Source organism: Amblyraja radiata, chromosome 14, assembly GCF_010909765.2.
Source record: "Amblyraja radiata isolate CabotCenter1 chromosome 14, sAmbRad1.1.pri, whole genome shotgun sequence".
In the NCBI taxonomy this organism is placed as follows: Eukaryota; Metazoa; Chordata; class Chondrichthyes; order Rajiformes; family Rajidae; genus Amblyraja; species Amblyraja radiata.
This window is the reverse complement of record NC_045969.1, coordinates 56,234,181-56,260,578: the sequence shown is the minus strand read 5'-3', so window position 1 is coordinate 56,260,578 and position 26,398 is coordinate 56,234,181. Positions and strand designations below refer to the sequence as shown.

The 26,398-nt window shown below is 43.2% G+C and overlaps 1 protein-coding gene across 1 annotated transcript in view; it reads right to left on the bottom strand.

Annotated features, from left to right (window-relative positions):
• gsk3b (glycogen synthase kinase 3 beta) overlaps positions 1 to 26,398 on the bottom strand; it is a 153,743-nt gene that overhangs the window by 89,605 nt on the left and 37,740 nt on the right. Inside the window, exon 2 of the mRNA XM_033033414.1 lies at positions 2,508 to 2,701. Coding sequence (XP_032889305.1) covers positions 2,508 to 2,701 — 194 coding nt within the window. The remainder of the gene's footprint in view (positions 1 to 2,507; positions 2,702 to 26,398) is intronic.

Sequence of the window (26,398 nt, the reverse complement as noted above, 5' to 3'; positions counted from 1 at the left end):
GGAATACAGTGTGGCAAAGTGTGGAGTCATGCATTTTGGTAGTAGAAATAAAGGCATAGACTATTTTCTAAATGGGGCGAGAATTCAGAAATCAGAGGTGCAAAGGGACTTGGGAGTGCTGGTGCAGGATTCACAAAAAGCTAATTTGCAAGTTGAATCGGTTGGAAAGAAGACAAATGCAATGCTAGCATTTATTTTGAGGGCTACAATACAAAAAGAGGGATGTAATGCTCAGGCACTGGTCCAACCACATTTGGAGTATTGTGAGCAGTTTTGGGACCCTTATTGGAGGAAGAATGTGCTGGCATTGGAGAGGGTCCAGAGGTGGTTTACGAGAATGATCCCAGGAATGATTGGGTTAATATATGATGACAGCGTTTGTAGGCACTGGGCCTGTACTCGCTGGAGTTTAGAAGGACGAGGGAGACCTCATTGACACTTACCGAATAGTGGAAGGCTTGGACACATAGATACATAGAGAAGTGAATAGATAGAGTGAATGTGGAGAGGATATTTCCACGAGTGAGAGAGTCTAGGACCAGAGGCCACAGCCTCAGAAATAAAAGGATGTACCCTTAGAAAGAAGAAGAAGGAATATATTTAGTCAGAGGTTGGTGAATCTGTGGAAATCATTGCCACAGAAGTCTGTGGAGGCCACGTCAATGGATATTTTAAAGGCGAAGATTGACATATTCTTGATTAGTAAGGGCGTCAGGGGTTATGGAGCAAAGGTAGGAGAATGGGGTTGAGAGGAAAAGATAGACCTGCCATGATTAAATGGCGGAGGAGACAATATGCTGAATGGCCTTCTTCTTCTAGAATTTATGAAGGTATTTGATAAGTTTCTGACCAAGACATTTGGAGATATCTTGCATCATGGATTAAACATTTGGGCTAGGTAGGAGACAGAGGTTAAAAAGTACATCGCCTGATTGACAGTGCTATCAATAGTATTCCTCAGAAGAACAGTATTGTGGTATCAGCATTTTACCAGATAATGGATGGAGAAAGCTGGAACTTTATATCTAATTTTGCTAGTAACTGCAAAGGGAAGGAGCAAGGCACAAAGGAACATTGGTTAAATGTGACATGTGTCCAAAATGGGGAATGTGTGACGTACTTCATTTTGAAATGAAGAAACAAATATCAATGTACAATCTCTAAAGGTGCGTAGCTATAAGCTGTACGGGAATGAAGTTGTGTACAAAAGTCACCCAAAGCTAACAAAATACAATAATTGTAAACGACATTGCGCTCCAATCCTTGCGAAAATAGTAAAACGGCAAGAATTTACCGATTCTGCTCGAGAAGCATCTCAAAATTAATATATCAGGCATGGGGCTTACACCACAGATTCACCAAAGTGGTCATTCCACAATAGTATTTGCTGCATAGGCTTTGAGACACAGGAGCCAACTGGTCAGTTGTTGCAACATAACCAGTTTTTTTCTCTCTGTTTAAGGTCATGGTGTTTGTGTTCTTAACTAGTCAATGTTGTCTTTTGTCAAAGTACTCAAATGCACAAAGCACAAGGACACAACATAGTGGTGCAGAATTAAGTGTTGCTGCTCCATTGCTCCAGGTTAAAAGTTGACTTCTGGTGCTGTCCGAGTCGACATGTTCGCAGTGTGGCCATATGGTTTCCTCCAGGTGCTCAAAAGACACGCTGGGAAGTTAACCGATTACTTTAAAACTATCCCTCAGCGCAGGATAGCGACAAACAGAATTTTTAAAAGTCGATGGGAGTGTATGTGTACGAGAGAAACAGATAAACAGCGACGTATGGAGGGGGGGGGGGGAGATAGCAATATTTGGCTGAATGGTTAATAATAAATATGACAAGATATTATTTAGCTCTTTATTGCACAACCAAAGATATACCACATTAGAGTTGGAGTAGCTTAGTTTATTCTTAACCGTATCTCCAATTTCACTATCATATCAACACTTGTCACCACATTTAATGTGGAAATGAAAATAGCATTTATTACCTGTGATGCAAGTAAATTGTACGTATCTGCAATTAGCTTACATCTAGACTCCTGGCCTCTTACTGAGCCAATATTTAAAGACAGTTCATCAAACACATCACTAAAACCTTCATGTATGCAAACCTAAACCAGCTCGGACACATACAGTCAAGTATTTATACTTGGAAAAATGTATATGAAACTTTTTTTTTTAATTTCACCAGAAACGCATGAACTTTTACATATTTGAAGATGCCTCTAGGGTGCAAATATTTCAAGTTTAAAAAGTATTGAGAAAGGCTTAGGAAAGACAATCCAAGGTTCAGCTCTTACAGGGGAAAGTTGGCAGTTCTGGGCTGTGTAACTACTGACACATTCCAGGATTCCTCTGTACGAGGAAATGCAAACAGTGTAGCAAGTTACACAAGTAGAATATTTTAAAAGCATGCACACACACTGACAATTCCACTTGCATTTCACTGTTCAATGCTGTAAATTACTTTGAGATTTCCAGTTAAGATGAGTCGGATTCCTTACCTTAAATCTCTTGTCTTGCAAAACCTTTTTGATGGCCACCAACTCTCCTGTGTCACATAGTTTCGCCTGATAAACCACGCCAAAGGAACCATTACCAATCACCTTGGTGTCAGTGTAGCTGACTTCCTGCGGCCTGTCCGGGCCTTGTCCCGGTGTTGCCACCACTGTTGTCACCTTACTGCCATCTTTGTCCCCTAAATCAAAGAGGGAAATCAGGCCATCAGAAACATAGTGCAAATACAAAATCACATTAACTAAGATATGCATCAGCAACCAATTGTTTATTAATAATAAACCTGATAATACCAGGACAGAACGTTTCAAGTTGCTATTTTCCACAGGGTTACATCTGCCACAAAACAAGCAGATTTCTCTAAACCAATATTCCCAGAAGTATATTCTGTTAACACACATGCAACATCAGGCATCTATACTCAGTGTTAATATTTTAGCTTCTCTCCAAAGTTGACGTCACAATGCATATTGTTAAACCAAAGACAAAAATAGAATTGAAATAACATCCTGTGTTTTATCACAAAGTCCTTGTACGAGTGATAAGCTGCAAAACACATGATGGAGTAAATCTTTCTTTGCCATTTCATTCCCAGCGTCCCCACTCTGCTCCTTTGTGCCCAACATTATCTAACCACTTTGCCTTTCTCAACTCAGAAGCCAAACTCGAATCAATAACCTTGGTCAGCCACTCTTGTTTAAGAGACTTTCCATCTACAGTGCAGGAGAATCCACATTGCCGTTACAAGGTGGCAAATGGAGCACTGAGTGACAAATTCTAATACACTTCAAACTATTTTCCATGTTTAAGAAGGAACTGCAGATGCTGGAAAATCGAAGGTAGACAAAAATGCTGGAGAAATTCAGCGGGTGAGGCAGCATCTATGGAGCGAATACATTGAGATCATGCATCTCGCTTTCCATTGTCATGACTCAGCAATTAACCGTAAATTGTATCTGCCATTTGTCGCAACACATCCAGTTAAAACATTTATACGAGTGCCGTGTGAATGTGTGTGGTGAGAATCTCAAACTGTTTCCAGCTGACATATTAGTTATTGGGAAAGACTATTCGATACTGAAATTTAGGTGTTACCGATCCAAGTGAAGTAACTAAACCAAAAATCCGTTTTCCTTTTGTGCACAAGATTTTCCAAGACTTTAAAGCCATGCTCAAATAAAACAATGTTAATCAGCCTCTACTGTTTAAGACACTTTCCATCTCCAATGCAGTAATAAATAAATCACAATTAAATCTCAGATCTATTTACATTCTCATGGAAGACCAGTTTCGGTCACCCAAGTCAGAGTCGTATAGCAAGGAACCACAGCTTGCCGAGATTTAATCTCTCCTGGCATGGCCGCAGTCATAATTCCTACAGAAACATCTCTTCATATCTGATGCAAGGTGTGACTTGATCACCCTCCACATCTCAAAAGTGACCTTTCAAAACCTTGAACCTGGTTTGTCAATGTTCCCTTCTTAAAAGCTGTCCTAAACATTCAGAATATGCATGCTTGCACTTGGAAAGTCACAAAATTTCCCAAACAAAATGCAGGAGCACCATGCAGAAACAAAGAATTGCAGATGCTGGTTTACACAAAAGGACACAAAGTGCTGGAGTAACTCAGCAGGTCAGACTGAAGAAGGGTCCCAACCCAAAATGTCACCTATCCATGTTCTCCAGAGATGTTGCCTGGCCCGTTGAGTGAACCCAGCACTTTGTGTGTTTTTGCATGAACACCATGTATTCTTTAATCAAGACAATAGACAATAGGTGCAGGAGTAGGCCATTCGGCCCTTCGAGTCGGCACTGCCATTCAATGTGATCATGGCTGATCATCCACAATCAGTACCCCGTTCCTGCCTTCTCCCCATATCCCGTTACTCCGCGATCCCTAAGAGCTCTATCTTACTCTCTCTTGAAATCATCCAGAGAACCGCCCTCCACCGCCCTCTGAGGCACAGAATTCCACACACTCACAACTCTGTGTGAAAAAGTTTTTCCTCGTCTCCATTCTAAATGGCTTACCTCTTATTCTTAAACTATGGCCCCTGGTTCTGGACTCCCCCAACATTGGGAACATGTTTCCTGCCTCTAGCGTGTCCAAACCCTTAATAATCTTCTATGTTTCAATAAGATCCCCTCAGATAAGGAGAGGTGAAATATAGAGCCTGGTGGAAAGAGACATGGAGGAGGAAATGGATTGGAGGACTTGGAGATGGGAGGAGTGCGAGTTAAGCATATGGAGCAGGACTAAGGGAGCAGCATGACTGGGATAATGGGACAAATGTGTGCACGCCGGGATAGGGAAGAGGTAGGCATTACTTAAATTGGAGAATTTAATGTTCCTACCGTGTAGGGTACCAAAGTGGAATACAAGGTGCTGTTCCTCCTGTTTGGTGTAGTCTCTGCGGCAGTGGAGGAGGCAAAGAACAAAAAGGTTGGTATGGGAATGGGAGCTAAAATAGTTAGCAACCTGGAGCTTTAGCAGGAAGTTGTTCAGCGAAGAGGCTGCCAAGTCTACACTTGGCCTCACCAATAAAGAGCAGGCCATATCGAGTGCACCGAACGCAGCAGATGAGGTTAGGGAAGGTGCGATTGAACCCCCATCTCACCTGGAGGGTTGCCAGGATCCATAGATGTAGGAAAGAGGTGTCACATCTGCTGCAGTTGCAGGTGCAGGGGAAAGTGCCTGGGAGGGATGAGTAAACTAAGGTGCTGTCTCTACAGAAAACAGAAAGTGTGGGGACGGGAAGATGTGTCAAGTGGTGGGATCACGTTGAAGGTTGGAGAATGCAGAGGGAGAAAGATGAGGATCTGGGAAACTCGATTCTTGATCCGTCTGGCAGAAGGGGGAGCTGGGGCAGAACTGCAGAAAACAGAGGAGAGACGAGAGAGGGCTCCATCCGCAAAAGCGGGGGGATACCATGTTTACCATTCCACCCCGAGACATTACAGATGACATCATAAATAAAGATGTCATCTCTCATGTCTTAGGGTGGAACACCTTCATCTTGGAAGCTGATGCCGAGGAGACGGGAGAAATTGAGAATAAGAAGTGGCGTCTTATCTTTCAGGTATTATCTTCATCCACCCAGTTATACACATGGATCGCAAACAGAAATTACTTGCCATATTTCCCTATATCACAATGGCGAGATTTTGCTGAATTGAGCCCAGAGTGTTCAGTTCATTTAAAAATGGAAGCAGTCCATGCTTCATTCAGCACCGTCTAGAAATAATTCCAACACGGACTGATAGGGTGCATGCGTAGGAAACGACGGCAGACACAAAAAGCTGGAGTAACTCAGCGGGACAGGCAGCAACTCTGGAGAGAAGCAATGGGTGATGTTTCGGGTCGAGAAGGGTCTTGGCCCGAAACGTCATCCATTCCATCTCTCCAGAGATGCTGCCTGATAGATAGGAAGGATGAGCAACCCGACCAAGGCACCGGTTCAGGGGGCCATTCGAGAGGGAACAGGGAAGAAAAACGTAGTTGTCACTGGGGATAGCAGTTAGAGGCATTGACACTGTTCTCTGTCGCGAGGATTGACAGTCCCGGAGGCTGTGTTGCCTGCCTGGAGCCCAGGTTCAGGACATCTCATCTGAGCAGCAGAGGAATTGGGAGTGAGAGGGGGAAGATCCATTTGACGTGGTGTATGTGGATACCAATGACGTAGGTAGAATGAGGAAAGGTTCTGCTAAAGGAATTTGAACAGCTAGGTACCAAATTGAAAAGCAGAACCAAGAAGATAATAGGTGGTAGACAGAAATGCTGGAGAAAATCAGCGGGTGAGGCGGCATCTATGGAGCGAAGGAAATAGGCAACGTTTCGGGTCGAAACCCTTCTTCCAAGAAGATAATAATCTCTGAATTGCTACCTGAGCCGCATGCAAATTGACATAGGGTTGAGAGGATGAGAGAGTTGAACACGTGGCTCAAAGACTGGCGTGGAAGAAGTGGGCTTGAGTTTGTAGGACATTGGCACCAGTAATCTCCAGTATTAATGGGACGGAAAGTTTAAGAAGGAATAAGAGCATAAGGTCAGATAAAATCGGGACGGGTGTGAGAAGAAAGGAGAATCCCAAATTAAAGGTGTTGTATTTGAATTGTAAATATAATTAATTCATTAGCCAAGTATGTAAACATACAATTAATTTGATTTACAAAAGAGCACCAAGAGACAAAACTACATAAAGTTTAAACATAAACAGCCACCACAGTGGTGTGTGAGAATCTCCAGGGCACACAGCATAAGCAGAGACCCACAGCCATCAGTTTAATGTCCGGGCCACACACATGCTCCTTCACCGTGATGTGACCAGAGTCATAACGACCGCTGTCACTCTCTCTGCAGTCCCTGTCCGCCCGAACAGTCAGAAAGCCGTCCACACTCGCACTAGGATGTCCTCATGGAGCGATGTGCCCACAAAACACCGAGATCACTGCACTCACGGCACTCCCTCCGAGTCCTCACTACTGCAGGAAGCATGTCCATTTTTTTTTTACAGCGGCCTCACATTCCCCACTGTGATGCAAGACAAATAACTTATACCTTCTTTCCTCCTTTTCCACCGCAGTCGGGGCGATCGAAGCTCCCGCATTTGGGGCGATCGAAGCTCCCGCATTTGGGGCGATCGAAGCTCCCGCAATCGGGGCGATCGAAGCTCCCGCGTTCGGGGCGGTCTAAGCTGCCGCGATCGGGGTGGTCTAAGCTCCTGCGGTGGGAGCTCCCGCAGTCGATCCCTAACTAGCTCCACGATGTTAAAGCCGCAGTGCATACAGAGATACGGTCGAAAGGTTGCATCTCCGTCCTCCCCCCCCCACCACACATAATACTAAAAGTACACTAAAAACATACAAGTAAAGACAGACCAACAGCAAAAGAAGAAAAAGACAGACAGCCTGTTGGCGTGGCTGCCATGTACAGCGCCACCCACTAGAATGCGCGCAGTATAAGTGATAAAATGGATGAGCTTGTGGCACAGTTAGGAATTGGTAGGTATGCTGTTGTGGGAATTACAGAGATGTGGCTGCAAGAGAATCGGTACTGAGAGCTGAATCTTCAGGATATGTCCTATCGGAAAGGCAGACAGACGGGCAGAGGGGGCGGGGTAGCCCTGTTGGTAAGGAATTAAATGCAGTCCTTAGCGAGGGGTGACATAGGATCAGAGGATGTAGTCATTGAGGATTAAACTGAAAAAATTGTACGGATAGGAAGACCCTACTGGGAGTTTTTTTTACAGGCCCCCAAACAATAGCCAGGATTTAGGATACATCAGGAGATACAATTGGCATGTTAGAAAGGCAACGCAATGGTGGTCATGGGAGATTTCAATATGCAGACAGACTGAAAATCAGGTTGTTACTGGACCATAAGAAAGGGAATTTGTAGGGTGCCTCCGAGATGGATTCTTGGAGCATCTTGCAGTGCCGACAAGGGAAAAAGCAATTCTGCTTTTTCCTTTCTTCTCCCCGCCACCCCCCATCAGTCTGAAGAAGGGTTTCGGCCCAAAACGTTGCCCATTTCCTTCGCTCCATAGATGCTGCTGCACCCGCTGAGTTTCTCCAGCATTTTTGTGTACATTCTGGATTTAGTGTTGTGTAATGAACTGGATTTGAGGTAAAGGAACCACTAGGATGTAGCGACCACAACATGATATGTTTTAAACTGCAATTTGAGAGGGAGAAGATGCAATCGGATGTGTCGGTATTGCAGCTGAGCAAAGGGGACTACAGAGGCTTGATGGAGGAGCTGGCCAAAGTTGACTGGTAAGGGACCCCAGCAGAGATGACAGTGGAATAGCAATGGTAGAAATTTCTGGGAATAGTTCAGAAGATGCAGGGTCTTTTCATTCCAAAGGGGAGGAAAGATTCTAGCGGGAGAAAGAGGTGACCGTAGCTGACAAGCAAAGTGAAGGACAGTATAAAAATAAAAGATAAAGCATATAACATTGCAAAGATTTGCAGGGATTGGGAAGCTTTTAATGAACAGAAGGTAACTAAAAAGGCAATACGGGGAGAAAAGATGAAATACAAAGGTAAGCTATAATATAAAAGAGTTTCTTCAGTTATATAAAGAGTAAGAAAGAGGCAAGAGTGAACGTTGGGCCGCTGGAGAATGATGCAGGAGGAGTGATAATGGGGAATAAAGAAATGGCAGAGGAGTTGAATAACTTTTTTGCCTCAGTCTTCACAGTGGAAGACACCAGCAATGTGACTGCTATTCAAGAGAGTCAGGAGGAAGAAGTTAGAGGAGTGGCTATTACTAAGGACAAGGTGCTTGGGAAGCTGAAAGGACTGAAGGTGGATAAGTCACCTGGACCAGATGGACTGCACCCTAGGGTTCTGAAAGAGGTGGATCTAGAGATTGTGGAGGCATTAGTTGTGATATTTTAAGAATCACTAGAGTCAGGAGTGGTTCCAGACGATTGGAAAATTGCCAATATTGCACAAGAAGAGAGCAAAGCAGAATAGTGGGAACTATAGGCCGGTTAGTCTGACTTCAGTGGTTGGTAAGATTTTAGAGTCCATTATAAAGGATGAGGTTATGGAGTACTTAGAGGTTCACGATAAAATAGGCCAAAGTCAGCATTGTTTTGTGAAAGAGGTCTTGCCTGACAAATCTGCTGGAATTCTTTGAAGTATAAATAGCAGGACAGGCAAAGGAGAGTCACTAGATGTTGTTTACCTAGATTTTCAGAAATCCTTTGATAAGGTGTCACAAGGGAGGCTGCTAAGGAAGATGAGAGCCCATGGTATCAAAGGGCAGATACTAGCATGGATATCAAGTGGCTGGATGGCAGAAGGCAAAGAGTGGCAATAAAGGGGGCTTTTTTCTGGATGACTGCCAGTGACTAGCGGAGTTCCACGGGTTCGCTGCTCTTCACGATGTATATTAATGATCGGGACGAGGGGATTGAAGGCTTTGTGGCCCAAGTTTGCGGATGATACGAAAATAGGTGGAGGGGCAGGTAGCGTAGAGAAAGCAGGGACTTCACCGAAGGACTTGGATAGGTTGGGAGAGTGGGCAGAGAAGTGGCAGATGGAATATAGTGTAGCAAAATATGGAGTCATGCATTTTAATAGTCGGAATAAAGCTGTAGATTATTTTCTAAATGGGGAGAGAATCCAGAAATCGGATGTGTAAAGGGACTTGGGAGTGCTGGTACTGGATTCCTAAAAAGTTAATCTGCAAGTCGAATCGGTAGTAAAGAAAGCAAACGCAATGCTAGCATTTATTTCGAGAAAGCTTGTAAACAGGGATGTGAAGCTGAGGCTCTATAAGGCGCTGAGTCAGGCCACATTTGGAATATTGTGAGCAATTTTGGACACCATATCCAAGGAAAGATGTAATGGCTCTGGAGAGGGTCCAGAGGAGGTTTACAAGAATGATCCCGGGATTGAGTAGGTTAACATATGAGCGTTTGATGGCACTGAGCCTATACTCACTGGAGTCTAGAAGAATTAGGGGGTCCTAATCTTACAAAACGTACAGACTAGTGAAAGGCTTGGATAGAGTGGATGTGGAGAGGATGTTTCACTAGTGGGAGTCTAGGACTAGAGGTCATAGCCTCAGAATTAAAGGATGTTCTTTTAGAAAGGAGATGAGGAAGAATTCCTTTAGTCAGAGGGTGGTGAATCTGTGGAATTCTTTGCCACGAAGGCTGTGGAGACCAAGTCAGTAGATATATTTAAGGCAGAGATAGATAGATTCTTGATTAGTACAGGTGTCAGAGGTTATGGGGAGAAGGCAGGAGAATGGGGTTAGGTGGGAGAGATGGATCAGCTATGATTGAATGGTGGAGTAGACTCGATGGGCCAAATGGCCTAATTCTGCTCATGATGTTAACATTCAGGCCTCACAAGTGTGCTGCACTGACTATTTCCAACATCGGGGAAACTAACCATTCACCCTGGACATTCAATGTATCACCAAATGCCCCACCATCAACAACTGTCAGTGTTAATTGTCGCAAATAACTGGATCTACCTGGATTTCAGCTCCGACAATAAGCCAGTTAATACTATCCAGGACAAACCCCTTAACCGTTCATTTCCTCCACATTGTGGATGTATCATCCGCAGGATTGCAGTTACTTGTTAACACCAACAGCCTTCTCCTAAAACCCTAACATCCACCACTGAGGAGGATATGGGCAGCAGAAGCTGTGCTTAGTTTATTGTCATATGTGCCAAGGTTCAGTGAAACCCCTTGTTCATTTGAAGGTCACAGAGTAAACAATATACATATTGTAATAATACAACAATAAAACAAGTGCAAAACTACAAAATGCTACAAGATTGCACTGCAAAACATAAATTAAATACAATAATGGAATAATCAAATATGATAGAGTTAAGGCAGCAGCATACGGGGGGGGGGGGGGGGGGGGGGGGGGGTGAAAGAGGTGATTGGTTCAAGAGTCTAAGAGAATGGGAAAGAAGCTGTTCTAAAGTCCAAGCTTTCAGATTTCTGTATTTCTTTGTCCTGGAAGGTAGGAGGGGGGATGGGGGAATGGGATATGGCCAGATGACCAGCATCCTAAACAACACTTCAAGCCTTTCTAATGCAACGCACTGGATGGAAGAAAGCGACGAGCTTGTGATTGGCTTGGAAACATAACACCGTTCTTCAAAGTTGGGACAAAGTCCCAAGATTCTCAAAGTATTAGCATTGTGGGAATATCTTCACGAGAAAGACTTGTTAGTAAGGCATTTAAAAAAAAACATACGAGGATATTTAGAGATGGACAATAAATGCAGGCTTTTTCAGTTTGTCAAATGATCAGTCTGATTTTTGTGATCCTCATTGGCTTACTTGGCGAGACTCAGGAGGCTGATCTTGCCATCAGAGAGAGCCCTGGGGCCAGCAGGCAGGTTTTGGAGATCTAATTCAGACACATGGGTTGCCCAGAATACTTCCTGCCTACGTAACTACTCTGAAAACCAAAGATCCTATAGCAAGCAAGATAGACCACTCCTTCTAAATGCAATGGGCTGACGTGTAGTACGCAACGGAGCGGAACATGGGCCTTTTTTTCATCCATTTCCGTAACCTGACCCGACTCGCAGTGTATTCAGCGTTGCGGGGGAACAGTTTGTGTTAATAAATTATAATTCTGAAAATGAGGAGAAGATTTTTCCCAAATAACTCTTATTTTTACGAGGATGTTTCCGTAACCGGCTTCCGTCTCCGCACTAGTATCCTATAGGATATTTGGTGCAGAGACGGAAGCCGGTTACGGAAATGGGGCCGAAAATTACCCATGAATCTGCCCATGACCGTACTACGCATTTTTCGTCGAGTGATCTATCTTGCTCGCTATAGGATCTTTGCTGAAAACAGCCGACAGATGGCAATGATCTGCCCCAGCCTTGCTGCCCGATAGTTTTTCAGTCTTCTTGGATGTCAATGATATTCAGCAACATTCCAAAAGTAATGAAAGTGAGATTTAAAATATACCGGTTTAAGAAGGAACTGCAGATGCTGAAAAAATCGAAGGTAGATAAAAATGCTGGAGAAACTCAGCAGGTGAGGCAGCATCTATGGAGCAAAGGAATAGGTGTCATCACCTATTCCTTCGCTCCATAGATGCTGTCTCACCCGCTGAGTTTCTCAGCATTTTTATCTAACTTCAAAATATACCTAATACATTTAAAAAACATTATTGAAAAATTACTTCAAAAGCAAACGATTAAATAAGTAAATTGTCATACATTTTACTTGCTCTTTGTTGTAACATACAAAATGAAATTAACAGGCCTACTATTATCAGTCAATAAGTTCTGGATTTCTATATTTGGCTACTCATGCAGACTCTAACTTGCTTCCATTCTTGGGAGTAGATTGCACGAGGTCACTGCAGAACTGTTGGCATTTACTGGAGTGATTTAACAAAATACAATGATAGCTAATTGAATTTCAATGTCATAAATAGGTATCATACTTATTTATGCATAGTTAGATTGAGAAACTTGCCTTTAATTCTCTCCCTTCACATATCAACACAGCTGTCTTTTGTTCAGCAATTAACACCTACCTGCTTTTGCTTTTATACTATGTAGCCTTGTGTGACAAAAAAATGTTTATTTTTGTTCCACTGGAGTTTTTGCATGTGTTTCTCCCCACCACAAACTGGGAAACATGCGTTTTAATTTTTTTTTAAATGGTGAATGTAATTTGGTGGCGCTAGTATTATTGGAAGGGGGCGGCGGGCTTTACAGACTTGCATCTGCCATGGTTCCTTTCACTGATTTACTGCACGAGTTGTAAACAATTTAAGTGCCTGGTATTATACTTCGGAGAAACTCCCAAACCCGTTTGTGCAATGCGGAGGTGCGGAAATAGCATCAGCATGTGATCTGAACTGCGTAATGTTCTTTTGCAACTGAAGTCTTTCTCTGAAAGCAAACCAAGTGAGATTTGACAATACTTTTTTTCATCACTTGGCCGGGGTAATCCGTAACAGATATGGTACATGATGATGTTATATGTTTAGGCTTGATAGCCAGCTATAGAATCAGAATCACACAGCATGGAAACAGGCACTTTGACCCAACTTGTCCACACCAACCAAGATGCCCCATCTACGCTAATCCCACATACCTCTAAATATCCCTCAAAAACATTTATATTATATCTGTCAAAGCGTTTCCTATCCATGTACCTGCCCAATTGCTTTTTAAATGTCGTTATTGTACCTGCCTCAACTACCTCCTCTGGCAGCTCATTCCACATACCCATCATATTCTGCGTGAAAAAGTTGCCCCTTGGGCTCCTATTAAATCTTTTCCCTTTCACCTTAAAACTATGTCTGCTGGTTCTTGAATCTCCTACTCTGAGTCAAAGACACTGCATTCATTATCTATTCGCCTCATGATTTTATACACCACTACAATCACCCTTCGGCCTCCTGAGCGCCAAGGAATAAAGTTCTAGCTTGCTCAACCTCCCCCTATAGCTCAGTCCCTCATGTCCTGGCAACATCCGCATATCAATATATCATCAGTTGGGCAGTTGAAGGTGAATAAAATTCTTGACTACAAAAGAAAAGTAAGACAGGGGACTTGCAATGTTGGTCACTGATTGCCAACTCACCAAGCAAACAGTTCAACAAACCTGCATATTTGCCAAGTTTCACCATTGCTCACTAAACAAGTACACCTATGTCCCATACAAACTCAATGATTGCAATCAATTGCTCTGTAGGCAGAAACCTGAATAGTCAGTGTCAGATCTATAACCAATTGTTTTTTTCCCAACACCAAGGTTGCGGTCCATATTTCATGCACAGACTAACATCAAAATTTGCAAAAATCTGACATGAGACCGTAACGTTTAAGAGTGGCTGATGGCTTTATTCATTAAATGCAACGCATCAGCTAAAATGGTCAAGTATGGTCAAATCCATTCTCACCCCGCACGCTATTTGACGATGGAAATAACATGGATTTTAGAGCACCACTTCGTACACCTTTGGAGTTTTTATCTGCATGACAAAATATCACGTGCAAAGACTTATGCATCAGGCAGACGTACAATACAATACAGTATATATTACAGTAAAATAAAATGCAGACGTACAATCCAACACAGACTAGAAAGCAGCATGGCCTGTGTTGACCAATGGAAGTGAGTTTGCATTCACAAATACACCCTCCCAAAACATGGGCGGCACGGTGGCGTAGCGATAGAGCAACTGCCTTATTGTTTCAAGGCAACAGCTTCAAGGATCTGACCAGTACAACAGAAAAAAGCTCACTTGTCTGTTTAGTTGCTAATCAATTTAATTGGCAAAAGAGAGGACAAAAACAATACTTGTCACACTATGCGCGGGGTCCACTTTTACAGCAACACACCTCTCTCTCTCTCCCCCCCCCTCTCTGCCTCCATCCGCAGCGCTGATCGCCACTCAGCCCGTCGGTGAACCCCTCTCGTACATGAACTTGAACTAACTTCTGGCTTATTGGCGCCTGCCCTTACACAGGTAAGACATCAGGTGTTGAAATAACCGCCGGCAAGTCCTGGACAATAGCACTGCTCACAAATTCAAACTATACCCAATAGCTGGGGGCGACATCCCAGCAAGCCCTCCCACCCCCTTTGGGAACAAAGTGCTATCAGCCGCAGGCTGGCGCGTAAAGCAATACACACAGCGCTGCAGACGTGGTCCGTAAAGGTAATACACACAGCGCTGCCGGTTTGGCGGGCAAAGGTTTAAACAGCGCTGTCAGCTTAACGCGTAGGAATTTTCAAAACAGAGCTGTCGACTGCAGTGATACCGGTTGCAGTGCTATAGGGTATAAATATAGAGCTACCGGCCACAGTGCTCTGGGCCTTAAACATGGCGCACTGGGCCTTAAACATGGCGCACTGGGCCTTAAACATGGCGCACTGGGCCTTAAACATGGCGCACTGGGCCTTAAACATAGCACTATGTGTCAGACTGTTCAGGAAAATTCTCTTATAACATTCCACCCTTCGAACAGTCTGGTTGGCGTCACATCGGGCACGCAGGCGTTACCTCGTTCCATCCGGCCCAATGGCTGGAGTAATGTCCACACAGTCGTGAAGCCAATCCGCACATACAACGTCGTAATATTATGGCCAACAAGATTGTCCCAATGGTCAGCGAGGTTGGTGATGTTTTCTTTTACCCCACTGAGGGTCAAACCAGTCACTGAGTGTGTATGACTACGCATGGTAGCGATTAACTTGTTTTGTCGGAGGTCCCAAACCTTAGGGCTGTCACCAGAGATAATCTGATCGCTTGTGTCATTAAATGTTGCTGCCAGTACTTGGTATGTGATTTGAAATGTATGGATTGCAGCCTCCTTCCGAATGTCCCATAGCTTCACAATGTTGTCGTTGCTTCCTGTACAGATGAACTGTGGTCCCCTTCGGGCTGGATAACAAGAATTCACAAAGGATGTGTGCCCTTTAAGTCTCTTGATTCTTTCAGTCCCACACTGCTGAAGTTTTGTCTGTTGATGCAAAGGTGACAAGCGGCTGCAGCTTGTTGCGGGGGTGCTTGGCTGCACCAGCGCAATCTCGTTCGCTATTTATTTTTACCAAACATTTTCTATTCTATTCGTCAGATCCTGTCGACTATGCTAATTGTTTCAAGGGAACAGAAAATAGGCTCACTCGTCTGTTTGGTTGCTAATCAGTTTTATTGGCAAGAGAGGACAAAAGCAATACTTGTCTCGGTATGTATTGGTATATTTTTTACACCAACACACCTCTCTCTCTCCCTCCCTCTCTCTCTGCCTCTGTCCGCAGCGCTGATCGCGACTCAGCCCGTCGGTGAACCCCTCTCGTACATGAACAAATCAGATTTATTGGCAAGAGAAGAGAACAACAAAAAAAAAAAAACATGTCTTGGTATGCTCGGGGTCCGTTTTACAGCAATAGACCTCTCTCTTGTTCTCTTGTTCTCTTGTTCTCTCTCTCTCTCTCTGCCCCCACCCGCTGCGCTGCCTTTGTACAGGTAAGAAATCAGGTGTTGAAATAACTGCGGGCAAGTCCTGGCCAATAGCGCTGCTCCCTAATTCAAACTATAACCAATGGCAGGGAACTGGGTGCGCAAAGGTTTAAACAGAACACTGTCAGCTTAACGCATGGGAATTTAAACAAAAAGCTGTTGGCTGCAGCGCTATAGGTTCTAAATATAACGGTTGCAGCGACATGGCTTTAAACATAGCGCTATGAAACATAGAAAATAGGTGCAGGAGTAGGCCATTCGGCCCTTCGAGCCTGCACCGCCATTCAATATAATCATGGCTGATCATCCAACTCAGTATCCTGTACCTGCCTTCTCTCCATACCCCCTGATCCCTTTAGCCACAAGGGCCACATCTAACTCCCTCTTAAATATAGCCAATGAACTGGCCTCAACTACCATCTATGGCAGAGAATTCCAGAGATTCACCACTCTGTGTGAAAAATGTTTTCCTCATCTCGGTCCTAAAAGATTTCCCCCTTATCCTTAAACTGTGACCGCTTGTTCTGGACTTCCCCAACATCGGGAACAATCTTCCTGCATCTAGCCTGTCCAACCCCTTAATGGCCACAGGGCTATGGGTCACAGACTGTTCGGGGAAATTCTCGTATAATACATAGTGCCAGGAACTCTGGTTCGATCCTGACTATGGGTTCTGTCCGTATGGAGTTTGTACGTGATCCTCGTGACCTACGTAGGTTTTCTCCGAGATCTATGGTTTCCTCCCACACTCCAAAGATGTACAGCTTTGCAGGCTAACTGGCTTGGTATAAATGTAAAATTGTCCTTTGTGTGTGTGTAGGGCAGTGTTAATGTGCGTGGATCACTGGTCAGTGTGGACTCGATGGGCCAAAGTGCTTGTTTCCGCGCTGTATATCTAAACTAAACATCTCCTAATTTCCAACTCCAAAACTATTTGATTCTACACATGCTGAAAGCTTTATTCATGCTTCAATATCTCTATATTAATTTATTCTAGTTTGGGTAAGGCTAATCTCCAGCCTTCTATCCTGCACAAATTGTGTTCATCCAAACTCTGAGCATCTAGAAATGTTGCTGTACGGAAGGATGGTGGATTGCTTGTACACAACACAGAAAGGTTATGTATAATAGCAAGGATTGACGGAGGTAATGTTTTGTTGGCCTTACTAGTTAGATTGGAGTACCAGAGCCAGGAGGTTACACTGCAATTACACCAATGCGAGGGTGGATGTGATGCGACACAGCTGTGAAAGAACTCGAGAACAACCAATATTTAAAAACTGACAAACTGTGGGAACCAGAACCAGAGTAAGTGAGCGGAACAGTTACGATGAGTGACCAATGTTTAAGTTATATTGGCAACAGTTTGGACGAAAGCTGACGAGGACCAGATTTGTACCAAAATAATTAGTGGGCCGAGACAAGAAAATGAGCACGAAAAAAAAATGGATGATGAACTTTGAAGGAGCTCGGCAATAGACATGGGAGAGGGGTTGTTTTAACCAAGGATAAATTGGGAGAGGATCCTGACAAAGAGAAAGAGGTTAATGATGTTGACCACTCAAACAAAAACATGGATAGAATGATGGAGCTCATGCTTCTGTGAACAGAAGTGGAGTAACATGTCCAAGATAAAAATGTACAGAGAGCATTCAAATTGGAAGGCCAATTGCCTGTCATGGTGACTAACTCAGTCCAAGAGAAAGAAAGCTCAGTGTGGAAGTAGTAAAGGATAGGGGTGCTCTAGAGTTAATCAGAGTCATTTACAGCAAAGAAACAAGCCCTTTGGTTCCCCTTGTCCACATCGACCAAGTTGGCATGCTGGGCTAGTCTCCATTGTCAGTATTTGTCCCAGAGCCCTCTATAACCCTCCTATTCATATATCTGTCCAGTTGTCTTTTAAACATCGGAATTGTATCTTCTTGGAGCCTAGCAGGGAGAAGGCAATTCTGGATTTGAGTTTTGCGGATGTAACTAGGAGAATGGACAAGGGAGAGCCAGTGGATGTAGTGTACCTGGACTTTCAGAAAGCATTCAATAAGGTCCCATTTAGGAAATTAGTGGGCAAAATTAGGGCATATGGTATTGGGGGTAGAGTGCTGACATGGATAGAGAAGTGGTTGGCAGACAGGAAACAAACAGCTTAAGGATCACAGAGAGGGGTCACAGTTTAAGGATAAAGGGGAAATCTTTTAGGACCGAGATGAGGAAAACATTTTTCACACAGAGAGTGGTGAATCTCTGGAATTCTCTCCAGCAGAAGGTAGTTGAGGCCAGTTCATTGGCTATATTTAAGAGGGAGTTGGATGTGGCCCTTGTGGCTAAATGGATCAGGGGGTATGGAGAGAAGGCAGGAACAGGATACTGAGTTGGATGATCAGCCATGATCATATTGAATAGCGGTGCAGGCTCGAAGGGCCGAATGGCCTACTCCTGCACCTATTTTCTATTTTTCTATGTTTCTATGTCTAACCAGTAAGGATTAACTGGTCCCATTCAGAACGGCAGGCAGTGACTAGTGGGGTACCGCAAGGCTCAGTGTTGGGACCGCAGCTATTTACTATATATATTAATGATTTAGATGAAGGGATTACAAGTAACATTAGCAAATTTGCAGATGACAAAGCTGGGTGGCAGTGTGAACTGTGAGGAGGATGCTATGAGAATGCAGGGTGACTTGGAGAGGTTGGGTGAGTGGGCAGATGCAGTTTAATGTGGATAAATGTGAGGTTATCCACTTTGGTAGCCAAACCAGGAAGGCAGATTATTATCTAAATGGTGTCAAGTTGGGGAAAGGGGAAGTACAATGGGATCTGGGGGTCCTTGTACATCAGTCAATGAAAGTAAGCATGCAGGTACAGCAGGCAGTGAAGAAAGCGAATGGCATGTTCAGAATCAGAATCACACTATATTCGCCAAGTATGTTTGGCAACATACGAGGAATTTCATTGGCCAGGTCAGTCATACAATTAAAAGTAACAGATCACTCAAAAACACATTTTAACATGAACATCCACCACAGTGACTCCTACACATTCCTCACTGTGATGGATGATTAACACTCCCATCTCCCCAGCACCCCATGGCGTTCATAATAAGAGGAGTTGCGTATAGCAGCAAAGACGTCCTTCTGCAGTTGTATAGGGCCCTGGTGAGACCACATCTGGAGTATTGTGCGCAGTTTTGATCCCCTAATTTGAGGAAGGACATTCTTGCTATCGAGGGAGTGCAGCAGAGGTGTACAAGGTTAATTCCTGGGATAGCGGGACTGTCATATGCTGAGAGAATGGAGCGGCTGGGCTTGTATACTCTGGAGTCTAGAAGGATGAGAGGGTATTTTATTGAAACATAAGATTATTAAGGCTTTGGACACGCTAGGGGCAGGAAATATGTTCCCGATGTTGGGGGAGTCCAGAAACAGGGGCCACAGTTTAAGAACAAAGGGTAAGCCATTTGGAATGGAGATGAGGGAACACTTTTACACAGAGTTGCGAGTCTGTGAAATTCCCTGCCTCAGAGGGCGGTGGAGGCCAGTTCTCTGGATACTTTCAAGAGAGAGCTTGATAGGGCACTTGAAGATAGCGGAGTCAGGGGATATGGTGAGAAGGCAGGAACGGGGTACTGATTGTGGATGATCAGCCATGATCACATTGAATGGCAGTGCTGGCTTGAAGGGACGAATGGCCTACTCCTGCACCTATTGTCTATTGTATAGTTTCCTCTTGTGGCTCATTTCAGATACGGACAATCCTCCGAATGAAAACGTTGTCCACGTCTAATTTTATAAACATCCACCCTAAGAAAAAGAACCTGGGACCATTCACATTATCCATGCCCCTGATGACTCTGTACACCATAATAAGATCACTCCTCAGCTGCCTATACTCTAATGAATGAAGTCCCAGACTATCCAATCTCTCCCTACAATTAAAGCACGCAAGCCCAAGGAACATTCTTCTGCACCCTTTCAACTGAATGACATCCTGCCTATTAAGGGGAGGAATTCTTCTATGAGAGGGAAGAGACTGGTAACGCAGGGCAAAAAAGTGAAACGGGCGAGAATGAGGTACAGGAGCGGTTTTTCATTTGGAATCTGTAGTCATGCTAACAAGATTATGGTGAACGTTACATGAAAATAAGAAGCAAGGATGACATTGCAGAATTGAAGGATGACAGAAGCAAGGAAGAAGGTGGCATTGAATTATCAGTTTAAAAACATGGAAATGAGCCATTTGAAATATAACTTGCAGCCTTCTGCCAGGCAAAATACCAATTTTTTAAGCAAGATTATACAGAATGATTTACCGAGAATCAGGCCTGTTTTCTCACCACTGGTCTTGGAATTTTACCAACAAATTTTGAGCGATGATTGAGTTATTAAGCCTCTCACCAGAGAAAATAATCAATTGTTATCCATGTTGAAACTTGAAAATATCTAAAATGTCAACACTTAATTTTCTATGTATTAGAGAATAGTCTTTATATTTTCAACCTCTTCTCATACATGAACCCACTCATCCAGAGGAGTATCCAGGAACTTCTACATCTGAAGATATCCACACAAATCCTAAAGTGATTTATGATATTTTTACTCTCATGTTCCTCTATTTATACCTAATATGCGAGTAAGCATTTTAACCATATTTTCGATGTCTTGTTTAACGATTAGTGTGCACACACTTGCCATTCCAGCCTTTCCATCAAGCCATTTAGAAATGATCCAGCCCTCAAAAAGATTACATCTAGCTAAATAGTTTGGAAAATGGTGATAATAAATAGGATCTGCAGATGCTGGTTTATACCAAAGATAGGCACAAAATGCTGGAGTAACTCAGCGGGTCAGGTATCATCCCTGGAGAAAATGGTCCCAACCCGAAACATCACCTATCCATGTTCTCCAGAGATGCTGCCTGAACTGCTGAGATACTCCAGCATTGTGTCTATTTTGATAATTTATTGATATAATTATGTACTTTTCAAATGATTGAACTATCCCATATTCCTCTGCTCCATTTAACCCATTCTGAAAAGTTGTAATGTGGTACAGATTTACCAAAATCGGATTTAAAGATAGAATGTGATAGAATATAATTCTAATGTTATAATACTTTCAATGGTTGAGGCTCACTACCTATACAATTTTGAAGATTACAGAAAAATATAATTTCAGGGGAAATGAACGTTAAAAATGGGGGAAATTACATTTTAATTGCAAACAGGATTATTTTTTTACTCGCATTAGTCAAGCCTGCAGAATTCAAACATGGCTCCTGATAGGTCTACTAAAATAGACATATGGACACTAATTATGGAAGTGTTTATGGTATTAATGATAGGATTAACTTTAATTCCAAAAGATCTCTAAATGCTTCTTACTAATCAGATAACAACACCACATCCACTAACAAAGTAATTGTTCACCTTAATACCACAGTAGGCACAACAACTCCACTCCAACATGATACCACATCTGGAGCAAAAAAAAAACAACCATGAAAGGAGACTCCGATGACTCAGCAACCACAATATGAAACTGCGCCTCAAGTTATGAGCACTCAGTCAGTAAAATGCCGATGAAATAATTTTGAAACTTTGATCAACAATGAGCCTAGGCTAGGACACCACTAGTGCTTTATACCGCCTTTCTGCAACTTTTATTTGCAATTGTGTTTTCAAAGAGCTTTTTTAATTACTTATCCAATGTTCTCGTTGCACACACAGGACAAAGACATACGACAATATGAAATAAACACATTGGTTACGTTTCCAGAGCACCATGAAATGCCATCCATGTTCTTCAGGGATGTTGCCTGACGTGCTGAGTTATTCCAGCACCAACTTTTTTTAAATAAAAAACACTTTTGTTTTGTAGATCAAAATAGTACTTCAATTGAAATGACAAATAAAATAATTGTTCACGTTTTGCTGTTAGCAGCTCGGCTTTTTAAAAAAGGAAACATGCCAATGGCTTGGTGAAAAAAAAGTAGAAAACAATGCATCTTTTTAAAGTAAGACCCAAGTCATAATTGGCCTCTCAATCTCCAGCTCTTAGAACATATAACCATATAACAATTACAGCACGGAAACAGGCCATCTCGACCCTTCTAGTCCGTGCCGAACACGTATTCTCCCCTAGTCCCATATACCTGCGCTCAGACCATAACCCTCCATCCTTTCCCGTCCATATAACTATCCAATTTATTTTTAAATGATAAAAACGAACCTGCCTCCACCACCTTCACTGGAAGCTCATTCCACACAGCCACCACTCTCTGAGTAAAGAAGTTCCCCCTCATGTTACCCCTAAACTTCTGTCCCTTAATTCTCAAGTCATGTCCCCTTGTTTGAATCTTCCCTACTCTCAGTGGGAAAAGCTTATCCAATTCAACTCTGTCTATCCCTCTCATCATTTTAAAGACCTCTATCAAGTCCCCCCTTAACCTTCTGTGCTCCAAAGAATAAAGCCCTAACTTGTTCAACCTTTCTCTGTAACTTAGTTGCTGAAACCCAGGCAACATTCTAGTAAATCTCCTCTGTACTCTCTCTATTTTGTTGGCATCCTTCCTATAATTAGGCGACCAAAATTGTACACCATACTCCAGAATTGGCCTCACCAATGCCTTGTACAATTTTAACATTACATCCCAACTTCTATACTCAATGCTCTGATTTATAAAGGCCAGCACACCAAAAGCTTTCTTTACCACCCTATCTACATGAGATTCCACTTTCAGGGAACTGTGCACAGTTATTCCCAGATCCCTCTGTTCACCTGCATTCTTCAATTCCCTACCATTTACCATGTACGTCCTATTTTGATTTGTCCTGCCAAGATGTAGCACCTCACACTTATCAGCATTAAACTCCATCTGCCATCTTTCAGCCCACTCTTCCAACTGGCATAAATCTCTCTGTACTTTGAAAATCTACTTCATTATCCACAACCCCACCTATCTTAGTATCATCTGCATACTTACTAATCCAATTTACCACACCATCATCCAGATCATTGATGTACATGACAAACAACAGTGGACCCAACACAGATCCCTGTGGCACCCCACTAGTCATTGGCCTCCAACCTGACAAACAACCATCCACCATTACTCTCTGGCATCTCCCATTCAGCCACTGTTGAATCCATCTTGCTACTCCACCATTAATACCCAACAATTGAACCTTCTTAACCAACCTTCCGTGAGGAACCTTGTCAAAGGCCTTACTGAAGTCCATATATACAACATCCACTGCTTTACCCTCTTCAAAAAATTCAAGATTAGTCAAACATGACCTTCCAGGCACAAATCCATGTTGACTGTTCCTACTCAGACCCTGTTTATCCAGATGCTTATATATATTATCTCTAAGTATCCTTTCCATTAATTTGCCCACCACTGACGTCAAACTAACAGGTCTATAATTGCTAGGTTTACTCTTAGACCCCTTTTTAAACAATGGAACAACATGCGCAGTACGCCAATCCTCCGGCACTATTCCCGTTTCTAATGACTTTTGAAATATTTCTGTCATAGCCCCTGCTATTTCTACACTAACTTCCCTCAATGTCCTAGGGAATATCCTGTCCGGACCTGGAGACTTATCCACTTTTATATTTCTCAAAAGTGTCAGTACTTCCTCTTCTTTGAATCTCATAGTTTCCATAGCTACTTGTTTCCCTTACCTCACATAATTCAATATCCTTCTCTTTGGTGAATACCGAAGAAAAGAAATTGTTCAATATCTCCCCCATCTCTTTTGGCTCTGCAGATAGCTGTCCACTCTGACTCTCTAATGGACCAACTTTATCCCTCGTTATCCTTTTGCTATTAATATATCTGTAGAAACCCTTTGGATTTACTTTTACCTTACTTGCCAAAGCAACCTCATATCTTCTTTTAGCTTTTCTAATTTCTTTCTTAAGATTCTTTTTACATTCTTTATACTCCTCAAGCACCTCATTTACTCCATGCTGTCTATAATTATTGTAGATCTCTCTCTTTTTCCGAACCGTGTCCAATTTCCCTTGAAAACCATGACTCTTTCCAATTTTTACTATTTCCTTTCAACCGAACAGGGACATAAAGATTCTGTACTCTTAAAATTTCACCTTTAAATGTCCTCCATTTCTCTTCCACGTCTTTCCCATAAAACAAACTGTCCCAATTTACTCCTTTTAAATCCTTTCGCATCTCCTCAAAGTTAGCCTTTCTCCAATCAAAAATCTCAACCCTAGGTCCAGTTCTAACCCTCTCCATAATTATATTGAAACTAATGGTATTGTGATCACTGGTCCCGAACTGTTCCACAACGCATACCTCTGCCACCTGACCCGTCTCATTTCCTAACAGGAGGTCCAGCACCGCCCCTTCTCTAGTAGGTACTTCTATGTATTGCTGCAAAAAACTATCCTGCACACATTTTACAAACTCCAACCCATCCAGCCCATTTACAGAATGTGTTTCCCAGTCTATGTGTGGAAAATTGAAATCTCCCACAATCACTACCTTGTGCTTACTACTAATATCTGCAATCTCCTTACATATTTGCTCTTCCAATTCTCGCTCCCCATTTGGCGGTCTATAATACACCCCTATAAGTGTTGCTACCCCATCCCATTTCTCAGTTCCACCCAAATAGCCTCCCTAGACGAGCCCTCTAATCTATCCTGCCAAAGCACTGCTGTAATATCTTCCCTGATAAGCAATGCAACACCTTCACCTCTTGCCCCTCCAATTCTATCACACCTGAAGCAACGAAATCCTGGAATATTTAGTTTCCAATCACAGCCCTCTTGCAACCATGTTTCACTGATCGCCACAACATCATACTTCCAGGTGTCAATACAGGCTCTAAGTTCATGCACCTTTCTTACAATGCTCCTAGCATTAAAATATACACATTTAAGAAACCCACCCTCTCTTATTCTCTGTTTATTGTCTTTTTTTTTCTCTCTCCCCTACATTTTGAGTCAGAGTGCTACCATTCTCTGCCTCCTGCCTCACACACTGACTGCTAGCTTTCCCAATTTGAGTCCCTCCCCCCAACCATACTAGTTTAAAGTCTCCCCAGTAGCCTTTGCAAATCTCCCCGCCAGGTTATTGGTCCCCCTCGAGTTCAAGTGCAACCCGTCCTTTCTGTACAGGTCGCACCTTCCCCAAAAGAGGTCCCAATGATCCAGAAACCTGAATCCATACCCACTGCACCAGTCCCTCATCCACTCATTTATCCTCCACCTCGCTCCATTCCTACTCTCACTGTCGCGTGGCACAGGCAGTAATCCTGAGATTGTTACCTTTGCAGTCCTTCTCCTTAACTCTCTACCTAACTCCCTAAATTCTTCTTTCAGGACCTCTTCTCTTTTTTTACCTATGTCGTTGGTACCTATATGTACCACGACCTCAGGCTCCTCTCCCTCCCATTTCAGGATTTCTTGGACGCGTTCAGACGCATCCCTGACCCTGGCACCAGGGAGGCAAACTGTCTGTCTCCTGTCTGCGTCCACAGAATCGCCTATCCGACCCCCTGACTATAGAGTCCCCTATTACAATTGCCCTCCTCTTCTTTTCCTTACCCTTCTGAGCAACAGGGCCGGTCTTTGTGCCAGAGGCCCGGCCGCTGTCGCTGCCCCCAGGTAGGCTTTCTCTCCCACCCTTACTCAAACATGAGTACTTATTTTCAAGGTGCACAGCCACCGGGGTACTCACCAGTCCCTGCCTCTGCCCATTGCCCTTCCTAACTGTGACCCAGTTTTCTGTCTCCCGTGGTCTTGGAGTGACCACCTCCCTGTAACTCCTTTCTATGACCTCCTCGCTCTCCCTGAGCAGACAGAGGTCATCGAGTTGCTGCTCCAGGTTCCTAACACGGTCCCTTAGGAGCCCCATCTCGACGTACCTGGCGCAGATGTGGACGTCTGGAGGGCACTCAGACTCCATGACCTCCCACAGAGAAATGGCCAGCTCCCAGGTCTCTACCATGTCAGAGTAAACTGTGAGACAGTATGCAAGCCAACACTCCTATTTTGTTTGAGGTTGATCTGGAAAGAATATTAAATTTAATCAATTCAATAGGGATATTTTATTGTATTGGTCAGGTAAATGTATTTCATCATAATAAATTTATGTTACCCTTGGTACATACAGCATCACAAAGCATTTGTAATAGAAGTTTTTACAGACATGTTTACTTGGTATCTTTGAAAAATTCAGAGTTACCAACCAAGGGTATATTTTCACTGTCCTGAGAAAACGGATGGAAATGGGAAATATGTTTATCACGTCAAAACGTGGCTAAAATGAGAGGAAGAACATCAATAGCCTGCTTAATCAAGGAAATGTGACAAAGTTATGAGTACTGGCTTTCCTTAAGTCATATCATGGGCTTTCAGAAT